At 43.9% G+C, this 11,837-nt stretch overlaps 1 protein-coding gene across 1 annotated transcript in view; it reads right to left on the minus strand.

Moving 5' to 3' along the window:
* vstm2l.L (V-set and transmembrane domain containing 2 like L homeolog) overlaps positions 1 to 10,955 on the minus strand; it is a 31,672-nt gene extending 20,717 nt beyond the window's left edge. Inside the window, 1 exon segment of the mRNA NM_001094311.1 lies at positions 10,818 to 10,955. Coding sequence (NP_001087780.1) covers positions 10,818 to 10,908 — 91 coding nt within the window. The 5' untranslated portion in view covers positions 10,909 to 10,955.
* Positions 10,956 to 11,837: the final 882 nt, after the last annotated feature.

Consider the following 11,837-nt stretch of genomic DNA (forward strand, 5'->3'; position numbering starts at 1 on the left):
ACCGAAGACTCCAAGCCTAGTGGAATTCTTGATCTTGATCCTTTTTTAAGTTCCTGTTCCGGTTTCTGCTCCTGTTCCTGAATCTTATCTGGTAATTTTGTCTTGGTCCTGCCTAGTTTCTGTCGAAAGGCTTGATAAAGGGCCAGTAGGGCCTGAAACGTTACCTTGAGGCACTTTAAGTAAAGACTCACTTTTTTTCAAACTACCAGAGTGCTGCTGTCTTTGTTGAAATTGCCTCGTTTCTGTCCTGTTCCTGTCTGGTTCTTGTTTTTCTGATGTTCATCTCCCAGTTTTGACCTCAGCTTGTTTTTGCCTCTGCATGTACTCTGCCTGTCCAACCTTTGGCCTGTCTCTGATCTGTTTGTCTGCCACCTGCCCTTTTGGCAGATATGCTTTGCTGCCATTATATCCCTCTGCATTGGTACGGGCACATTTTTTCCCTTATTAAAAACTTAATTTATACAGCACATCAGCTTCTGTCCAGTCAATCCTTACAAAAGCTGATACTGGTAGATTGGTGGTGTGGTGGGGTCATTTACAAAGAAGTCAGAGACCTGAATTCGATTTGTGAGAATGTAGTGCGCCCACCGCAACTGCTTAGTTCCCCACGCCTTGTTAACATGACAGACTTTCATCGGGAGACAGTCGAGCTGACAGTTGCACTGCTGACGTCCACGTGAAATGGGTATTTGCTGCCTGTGATCAGATAAGATCAAGCTGCATGCGTCTGATGAGGTTGCGGCACGCGGCGCATTCGTCTGACCTGATAAAAGAGACATTTTTATGTATTTCTCTAGTCCTGCCAAATCTCATGGAAGTCCCAGACATCCAATGTGTCCAGATGGGAAATATTTTCCATTAAACAGATACCACTGCTCCACCTGTTACAGAACCACATTTCCCACAATCCTGCAGAAAGTTGCAGTTCTATAAGAGCAGGTACGCAGAAGGATTTCTATCTCTGTGCTGGTTTTGGGAGCAGCTGGTTGCCACCTCCCCCTCCCCTCCCTATTCTGTTGTCTATACACAGTTGCAGATTCACGGTAATAAAATATTAATAAAGAATTCTCAGTACACAACGCGTCGGCTTCCTCTGGCAGAGCCAGATCCCTCATACAATGAAGGCAGAGCCCACAGAGGCTCTGATTAACATGCTGGCCGCATTACAGGAACCCATGCAAGCATCTGATTATGAGTGCAGATCAGATGTAGATACAACAAAGATGCACCGCATATCCTTAACCGTTAACCACCCGGCAGATCTGCAACACACTGAGCTTATCTCTAGCAATAGGCCAACGATAAGGAGAAAACCAGGTCCATCTTTCTATTCTGCAGCCTGGAGTTCACTTCATTCGAGTTCATATCCAATCACTACCCAAGTCCCGTCTCTACGGCTATAAGCGATGTCACAAGTGGCAACCTGCTACGGTTTTGCTTATGTCTCGTCAACAGAAATGCAGAAAATCATCACTGGAAGCTTCACATTAATAATCCATGGCAATATTCCGCCAGCATGGCAAGGGGCATAATTATCACTTATAAAATGCTCATGCTGCAGTCTCGGGTCATAATCAAGTCCACGCACCATACTTATGGGTGATTATCATTGATTATAAGCGGTAGCAATCCAGGATACATTTCCGTGCTTCAGAGAAAAGTGGCATAGACAAAAAAAGAAGACAAACTGTCACTTGTGACATTGTTTTAAAACACCACTGGTTACACACGGACAAATGTAAGTGTGTAAGTGCTGACCAGATCCATGGGCAGTATCTATATACAGCTAGCGGCTATAATGTCTTGGCAGCTGGGTAGAGGGCTCAAAGCCCCAAGGTGGGCATACGATGCCATTTGTTCATAAGCACAGTGTTAGGGCTGAGAAAGACGATGACAATGGGTGAAGCCAGTGGAGTAAATAGATGTTACTGGGGCCCCACAACAAATTTATTTTAGTCCCCCAACATTTCCAGAGATTGTCCTGTTTTTACCAATATATGTTGAAATTGCTCATTAATTGGGCCCAACTATACCTCCTGGGTCCCCCTGCAGCCGCACAGTCTGCTTCCTCTGTAGTCAAGTTACACAGGGCTACAATTAGCCCTCTCATTCTATAGTCACCGGCTTTCTTTCCTATTAAAGAATCAAAGCCAAATCTAATTCAGTCCTGATCATTTCTAAACATCATGGGATTTTCAGAGGATCAGTAAGAAACCTTATCTCGGATTATCTAGAGTGTAGGGGCGGGGTATTAGACTGTTTCCTATAGTCACAAGAGCACTGTACAGTTAATATGACATATTAAATAAGGCATAGGCATTGACATTACACACAAACTCTTCTGCTAATTTCCAGGCAAGATCCATTACTTAGAAACCATGCAGAGGCCCAACGATTAGATCAGCCTCCACCTTGGATTTTCAAAGTAGGGTAAGGATCCTCTGATTTTATGACCTCCCCAAATGAGCAAATCTTCTCTGGTGTTTGCCAAGGGGCTGCCAAACATTCAGCATTCAGCAGCTGTATAGTCAACCAAAGAATGCTTTGCCATGTACAGAGGCCCTGTACAACCGACATTATCTTACCCCATTATCTGCATTCAACGCCAACATCTTAGGGGTCATTTACCTACACTAGAGCCAAGCAACTTTCCCTGCACTCTGTACCCTTCGGTCCTTTCTGCCTCCAGTTCAAGCCTATTGACATAAGGAGCCCTGGAGTTGCTGGCACCTCCGAACCAGACATTATCTCCAGTTTTCCTACACAAACCAAAAACAATAGGGTGCACCAAAACAATAGGGTGCACGTCACCCACACGTGGAATGCCGGACACCAACCAGAAATTTTACAATGCAGTTGTGTCCAATTCACATTCAGGGAGTAATTTATCAAAGGTCGATTTTTAAGACAGAGACATACTCTGCTATTTCGGGAGATTAGTCGCCCAGCAACAAATCGATTCTTCTTCGGGTCACTAATCTCCCCTAACTGCCTTTCCGTCGGCAAGAGTGTAAACCAAAGCGATCCGAGTGCCATCCCGGCGGAGATTTACATTCCAGCCAGCAGGAAGGCAGTTCGGGGAGATAGTCGCCCGAAGAAGAAAGATCCCAATCGTACAAATCATCGCATGATCGGACTTCCCCATCTCCCGACCTGCCACTAACCATTCCAATCAAATAAAGTAGTAAAAGAACAGATCAGCCGATGTTCTGCCCCTGACAGCAATCGTACGAAAGTTATGTCCGACCAAAGCTGGTGACAGTCTCCCTCTGAAAATCATCTGATCGCCAATACACGCAGAGATACAGTATTATCGGCAGCCGACAGAAATCTTTTATCTGTCCGATCGACCAAACGACCGATCTCCGCCGGACGAAAAATGTCGGGACTCTCCACCCCCAGTCCGAAAATCGCACGAATCCTCGATTCTCGATCTGATCTTTGCGTCTATGGCCAGCTTAAGTGTGAACAAAATTGCAATCGTTTTAATGTATTGCCCACAATAGCCCCTGGTGACTGTAACAACACGGGAAATCTGGGAAAATGTATGTCAACTGTGATAGAAATTGCATTTTAATTATTGCACTTGCACTCTGGCCCCTTTGTGTGTTACATGAAGTCAGGAGGGATTTCTACAAGGGAAATTCTGTGCCTTCCAGGCTCATTGTACTGACACCAATGGGATCCTGTCCTATTCTCTAGTGTCACTAGGCAAGAAACTCAGTCCTGATATGAAGTCCCGGGTTATTAAATAGCACTCACTGAATCTGTCCTGAGGCACAGGCACAACATACATCTGTATTACATAAATATTAAAGGCTTAGAGATAAAAGCTGAAAATATTTCTATTCTGTAAATTAAACAGTAGCCTTACATCGGCTCTATTACCTACTGTATATTAGCTACAACGGCAGCACCACCTCAGCCTGTCCTGATTATCTGCCCTTCAGATGTCACAGTACATTATACAGAAATCCATTACCTGCCCCTGTTAATTTGCACTCAACTTACTCAACAGCCCCCACGTCAAAGTTTTTCCTCTCCCTCATTCATCATTGGAGCATCCCAACAATTTTGCCCGGCGCTGATTAAGGTGGCAGCACGGGGAGCACGTGATAGGATCTGACCTCTTCTGGTGAATCCTCTGTAATTATTTTAAGGCGGTTAGAAGCGATGTGCTTGAGAATAGCAAGAGAATGCGGCCGCGAATACCAATAAGGGGAGCGAGGGAAATTATACAGTGAGCAACGGACATAAAAGAAATTGAAATGAGGGGTCAAGAGCAAAGGTGGAATTGCCTACTGGGTGCAGGGAGAGGAGGGGCACCTAAAGGCTGTTTGTTTTTGGACTGGACCAAAGCGTAGATTTTCATAGCTAAAGCCTTAACGTGGCAGTGTGGGTGTTGCTGAACTACAACTCTCCAGAAAGATCAAAAGAATGGTTCAAAAGGTATAGTATGGGGGCATGGTCACATGGAAAGCACTAAAGAATTCCAAAATAACATTTTCTACATATCTGCTGTCACATTTACTGTCATAACTCCTTTACCCCTCTCCATCCCTCCATTCACCGCTGGGTCTTGGGAGTTCTGCCCCTCAAATCAAACTTGTGAGCCCTAAAAGTGAATTCATAAAAGTAGGATGCTATCTCCTTGATTTTCCGTTCTTCTGGAATTTTTTTTATATTTCCTCCTTTTTAAAATAATTTAAATTAATCTTTCCTCCTTCCTTTTGCTTCTTTTCTTCACTGGGCTTGCCTTTCTCCTTTCCCCTTCTCCCAGAGTGCCAAATCTTCTCTTTCTTCCCGTGCCATGCCATATGTCAATCTCCCTGCTTTCTCCGTGTCAGTCTCTCATTCTTCCCACCTCAACCACAGCCCTCTTTTTACCTTTGTACCCCATCTCTTAATGTATCATTAACCTGCCAGCCCCACCCCCCCATCTGCCCCTATCCCAGTTTTCTATATATCCCTCCTAATTTCCCCTAACTCCTGCCCAGTTATTGAGTTTACTGGTATTGGTTCAAGCATTTATAGGAGACAGGAAGCCCAAATACTCTGCGCTGATCTCTTTAGCCGGGCTGGAGTTCCAAAGTTAAAGTGCAGTGTTTTGCCTGCGGTGCTATGGACTGGAACCCAGCTGGACACTGCACCCCTTCCTGCATTGCACCCACAGTATCTGCCTGACCTTCCCACTCCTAGTTACTGCACTGCCTTCGTCTCCCCTTCTTTTCTTCTCCAAAATATTGCCTTGTGCCGCATTGTATGTGAAAGATTAAAAAGCTTTTGTTTTCCGCAGTTCTCACTCATATATTCCCCTCTGATCTATCCTTCTTTGCTTTGCTTTCTTCTCCCACACTCTCCTCACCCCCCATATCTTTACTCACAATCCCTTGCCATATATATATATATATATATATATATATATATATATATATATATATATATATATACAGTTTGAAAGCAGAACTGTTTTCCCTCCTGCTGTGAAAGCAGAACCGGCCCCCTTTGCTCTCAACGCACAATTTTTCTTCATTGTGAGCACAATTGCAGCAATTACACCCACGGAGCCTCTTATGCAGATTACAATCCTGTGCAGTAATCCGGCTGCCTTTACTGAGCCACTCATGTCCCCCCACTTCTCACAGTATAAATGCAGAGCAGAGCTTCTCTTGAAGCACTTGTGTTCTTAATTATTCTTGTTACATGTGCGCACATTCACACAGACACACACATACACTGCATTGGCTAAAGTTGTATCCACCAGCTCCACAAGCAAAGTCACCCAGTCTGTTACACATATATAACAACACTTTCTGCATATCCATTTATGTGGGGCTCATTCGCTAATGCCGTGCAGCGACACGGGTATGTTGATTAGGCAGAGAGCAACTAGAGGCAGTTATTCACTGCAAGCAAAGCTGCAAGGAAGATGGCACCCTGGTGTTTCTTGATCGTCGCAATTCTCCCTTCTCCACCGGCTTCCACTTCCAAATAGGGTGAATGGGAAACGTATTGCCTTATGGCACACTATAGTACCATTAAGCAAGAATCTCCCACAAATGATAAATGTTGAAAGCTTAATGGTAAAGCAGTGTGCCATAGGGCAGTGCATTTCCAATAATGTGGCCACTGGAGGGCAGTGTTTCATTAGAGTCTGCAGCAGCATTTACCTTGTGAGAGTATTTATGGCTGCTCATACGAATGACCATTCCAGAGCTGCATCACCTAGCCTAATATAGGAATATAGTTATAGGAAACTATATTTTAATAGTTTAAACGGTCACATTTTAGGACATATAAAGCCCTGTCAAAATTTTTATACCCTGGTAATGCTGTACATCTGAACACATACAGCAGCCCCTGCACAGCACTCCAGAAATCCTTACATTCTGGGCCTCTGCCTACCCCAGTCTGGTTATTCCAAATCCCTACTTATGGAATACCTGGGTGGGCACTTGAAATGTGAACTGGGAACGTACAGGCCTTAGTACCGCTCTGTATAGGCACAAGGAATGTAAAAGGAAAGATAAGGTACGACATGACTTGTACAGTCTCTACAAACAATCTGCTGCCACCAACAGGCGCAAAGTGGTACTGCAAATGACAAAGGGATTTCTGAATCACAATAACATTATATCTAGGCACTAAATACAATTGGCAACCCTTTCATTATAGAGGGATTTATAAACAGTGGGCAAATTTGCACCTGGGGAGTAAACCATGACAACCAATCAGATGGGCAGGTTTTTCTTTAAAATAATCCATTATTCCAGTGCTACAGCCACTAAATCTTTTAACTGCTGATGGTTTGAGCAGTTGTAATACTTTTGGTTGCATATTCGGGCACAGACAGTATTAGGGCATCTAAAACTAAATATGTTGGCGCTATGTTAATAATAATAATACACCAGTCAGGACCACTGCTAGTGCAACCCTCTCTGCATCTATGAATTTGTATTTGAATGGATGCAGAGGGGGTAGCGCTTGCAGGGGAGAAGGTGAGGCTTGGGTGGGTCACGTTGACATTATGGGTGATGGCTGGAGTGGATTTGGGATGTGACTATCCATGCCATTTTTACTGGGGCACCATTCTACTTGTTGGCAGGGCCCACCTCCCAGGGGGCTCAGGTGACTAGTGGGTTAATAATTGGGGTTTCCTGGGGGGTTTTCTGTCCAGGCCCCAGGTTTATAGATTGTGGCAAATACCAGAGGGGCTGCTGTAAGATGCCATAGAAGTCACTATTTATTGTGCCTCTAGGGGGATATAACCTATACCTTTCCCTGCTAACTGAATAGTGTGGGGTCCCTTGATTACTATGGTGGCTCTGCACTTAAAGGAGAACTAAAACCTAAAAAGGAATAGGGCTAAAAATGGCATGTTTTATATACTGCACTTATTGCACCCGCCTAAAGTTTCAACTTCTCAATAGCAGCAATAATCCAGGACTTCAAACTTGTCACAGGGGGTCAGGCCCTGGACTGGCAATCTGTGGGTTCTGGCAAATGCCAGAGGGGCTGCTATAAGGTCCCATAGAAAGTCAATATTTAGTGGGCTGGTGGGGGCTGTTTGGGCCTCTGTGTGGGTTGATTGGTTCTCTGTCTACCTGAAATGCCAGGCCCTATTTTAATTCTCAGTACGGACCTGCAGGGGGTCACCATCTTGGAAAGTGTCTGCGACACTCACATGCTCAGTGGGCTCTGAGCAGCTGTTGAGAAGCTAAGCTTAGGGGTCGTCACTAATTATCCAGCAGAAAATGAGGCTGGTCTGTAATATAAGTTGATGCTAAAGGGCTGATTATTAAATTCTGATTGCACTGCCATGTAGTAATTATCTGTATTAATTACTAATCAGTCTTATATTGTGACATTTCTATTCTACGTGTACAGTATATTGTGAGTGGGTCCCTAAGCTCAGTAAGTGACAGCAGCACACAGCATGTGCAGTGAATCAGCAGAAAAGAAGATGGGAAGCTACTTGGGCATCTTTGGAGACACTGATCTTCCCTGCTAAAGGGCTGTGGTTGCCTTGGGCTGGTACAGAAGCCCAAAACATAATGTACAACACTTCTAGCCTACATATTTAGTTTAATTTTCCTTGTCCTTTAAGCAGTTGCTAACAGTCAGAACTGCACGTTGCTGAACCACTGGGATAAAAACAGATTTTTGAAGGTGCTCTTTCATGGCATTCTGGGAATTGTAGCAGCAGCAAATAACAGATATCTGTATCACACAAGTGTTGCCAGCCATGATGATGGCGTTTCACTAATACAGCACAGGCTTGAGTTAATACTTTGGCAAATAAAAAAGCCCAAAATCATGCTGAAACACACACACAATTACGTTCAGTGAGCGAGAAGGATATGTTATTATTATTGATCCCAGTGTAATGTAGAAATCCTCAATCATTTTTGTGGTTTTTTGATTTATCATTTACCTTCCTCTAACTTGATGTTTGAAATACGAAGTGGTCCGAGAGGTCAGCGGCATCCAGCAACCAGAAACACATTTATCCTATTGCAAGATCTGTACTGTTATTGCTATTTTGTATCACCTACACTTCTATTTAACCTCTTAACTATTCATCTGCCAGTCTTTCACTCACCCCGCTGCCTAGTTGCTTGGGAAATTGCAGATTGGACAGGTTCAGAACAAAACATCACATAATTCCAAAGTACAAAATATACAAAATAAAGGCCAACCGCAAATTGACCATAGAATACCATAGTGTATATCATAATAAAGTACATTTTAAGGCAAACATAACCTTTCAAAAATGTATTTGTTACAATAGAATCCAGAGTTTGCTCTGGTCCCCATTAAACCTGCTACTCCATTACTAATGATCAATGTTACATTTATTTTAGAGGGACTGGGGTCAAACATTCTACTTAACGGGCCCTTTTTTATTTTATCTGATTCTTATCTTTCTAGTAGGTATTTGCACCCCAAACAGATATTTAAGCACACACAATGGTAATTCCAATCTGCCCCCCAAAAAATTTAATACAGGTATGGAACCTGTTATCCAGAATGTTCGGGATCTGGGGTTCTCCAGATAACGGATCTTTCTGTATTTCGGATCTTCATAGCCTTAAGTCTACTAGAAAATCATGTAAACATTAAATAAACCCAATAGTCTGGTTTTGCTTCCAATAAGGATTAATTATATCTTATATCTTAATTATATCTGAAGATGGCGCCCGTGAACTCTAATGCCTGAATCTGCACCGAGGGGTAAGTAAAAAGTTAGGGGCATTTGCCCGGGGTAACATTTAGGCTGAGGGAGGAGGGTCTATGTAGGGTAGGGGGTAGGGTTTTTTTAACTTTTGGGTTTGCTTCTCCTTTAAGTCTGCTAAACATCATTCAAACATGAAATAAACCCAATCGGATTGTTTTGCCCCCAATGTGGATCCATGCAGTTTAGTTACCATCAAGTGCAGGCTACTGTTTTATTATTACAGAGGAAAAAGAAAATTACTTTTAAAATATCAAATAATTTGCTTAAAATGGGCTCTATGGCTTCCTGGAATTCACAGCTTTCTGGATAAGAGGTTTCCTGGATAAGGGATCCCATACCTGTACAGAATTCTATCTATATATGAAATATAAACCAAATCAGATTATATTTGTTCAGAACGAAGCAGAATCTTGCCAGCCAGCTTTTCTGAAGCCCATTATAGTAATTATCATTACGATACTCACAAAACCCCACTATTCTACAATATAAGGGTTATACTTCTTTATAACTTCATATAACATTATAACATGATCCCATGTACAATGTTGCCATCTAGTCTTATGTGTGAATACAGCAGCTTACAACCAAACTATTATAATGCCCCACTACCATGGGTCCCACTGCAATTCTCCGGTCCAATCGCAAACAGCGAAATCTATTTATTTCTATCTTGTTTCTGTATCCCCCACCCAAGTAAAAATAACACAACCCAGTTGCTCGGGAGAACCCTGCTGCCGGATAAAACCCAGTATGACCCAGACCAATGTGTATCAGAGGCGAGTGAGGATTAAACTGAGACGCTCAGAGGAGCCTTATTCCTTATTACCCCACATGTAGATATTTCTCTCGTCTCCACTGAACACTTCAATACCCCGAAAGGCTGCTACTACAAATCAATATATTCCATTCTCGTTTTCTGAAAAAGAATCTGCTCAAAATCCCCCCTGCCCACAATGATCAACCTAAAATGAACAGAAGCAGAAATACAAATAATAGGCATATTAAATGATAAGCATACAGTCATTAGTCTGTCCTCACACTAACAGGCAGGCTAATTGGCTCCTGATAAAACTGACCATAGCGTGTATGAATATGATAGGCAATTAGATTGCAAGCTCCACTGGGGCAGGGACCGGTGTATAATCTCTGTACAGCGCTGCGGAATATGTTGGCGCTAGACGAATAAAAGGTAAATAATATCCATATATCTATAATACTTGGCTGCCATCGCTATTGGGGATCAGAGCCCCCCAATTGCACTCTTGGAACAGATAGGTAAGACATGAATGAGCACAGAGATCTCCCATAGCAGATCCACAGGTTTCCTACAATTATATATCAATTATCCATAAGGGTCCCCCCTTTGTATCTATAGCCCCCCCCCCCAATCCATTTCCAAACTCAATAGCCTGCACCAATAGATTTTATGACATTAGTTACAAGGCAGAGAATCTTCTGAAGACAGGGTCCCCCCAAACCCATAGCTCCCCTCCCTAAAGAACTCATATCCCCCTTGCACAGAGCCTGTACCCCATTACTTCAGATCCCCCCTCTATGTCATTCCTCTGTCCCCTGTTACCATCGGTAGAGCTTTGTGTCTCGCCGGCGCTCAACTGGATGTAGACCCCCAGGCAGTGTAGGACCCCCAGGCTGAGTCCCCAGGCACCCATGGCGCAAACACCCGGGGGATCCAGACGCTCTCCCTCTGCAGGATGCGCTCGGCGCGGAGAGATCTTGTTGGAAGTGAGACTCGCTGGCTGGCGGAGGGATACAGCTCTCTGCAAGAAATCACCGAAGAGAAAAAAAAACTCCCCCTTTAAAGAGACAAGGGGAAGGGGAAAAGGGGAGATGTGTTAATGGAGTGTCAGCTCTGCAAAACATAGCACTTCCAGTCGCAATAACTGTATTTAATTATCTATGTAAATTATATGAATAATACAGGGAAAAATCGACCACATTCCAAAGCTAAAATCTGTAAATGTATTGACTGTCCCATCTCTCCTGTGTACAAATACACACACTGTAGCTGTGCAATTGTAACTCTCAGTACTGCAGATAGCACCAGCCTGATGGAGGATGCTACATATTTCTGCAAGAGCTTCATGTCTAACAGTCTAACAGTGCAGTGTTGGACTGGGACGCTAGGGGCCCACCCAAAAACCTTAGACCCGGAGCCCACCCAAAAACCTTAGACCAGCGGCCCACCCAGAAACCTTAGACCAGGGACTCACCCAAAAACCTTAGACCCGGAGCCCACCCAAAAACTTTAGACCAGCGGCCCACCCAGAAACCTTAGACCAGGGACTCACCCAAAAACCTTAGACCCAGAGCCCACCCAAAAACCTTAGACCAGGGACCCACCCAAAAACCTTAGACCCGGAGCCCACCTAAAAAGTTCAGACCAGTGCCCCACCCAAAAACCTTAGACCCAGGTCCCACCCAAAAACCTTAGACCATGGGCCCACCTAAAAACCTCAGACCAGCGGCCCACCCAGAAACCTTAGACCGGGGACTCACCCAAAGACCTTAGACCCAGAGCCCACCCAAAAACCTTAGACCAGGGACCCACCCAAAAACCTTAGACCCGGAGCCCACCTAA

Source organism: Xenopus laevis, chromosome 9_10L, assembly GCF_017654675.1.
Source record: "Xenopus laevis strain J_2021 chromosome 9_10L, Xenopus_laevis_v10.1, whole genome shotgun sequence".
Classification (NCBI taxonomy): Eukaryota; Metazoa; Chordata; class Amphibia; order Anura; family Pipidae; genus Xenopus; species Xenopus laevis.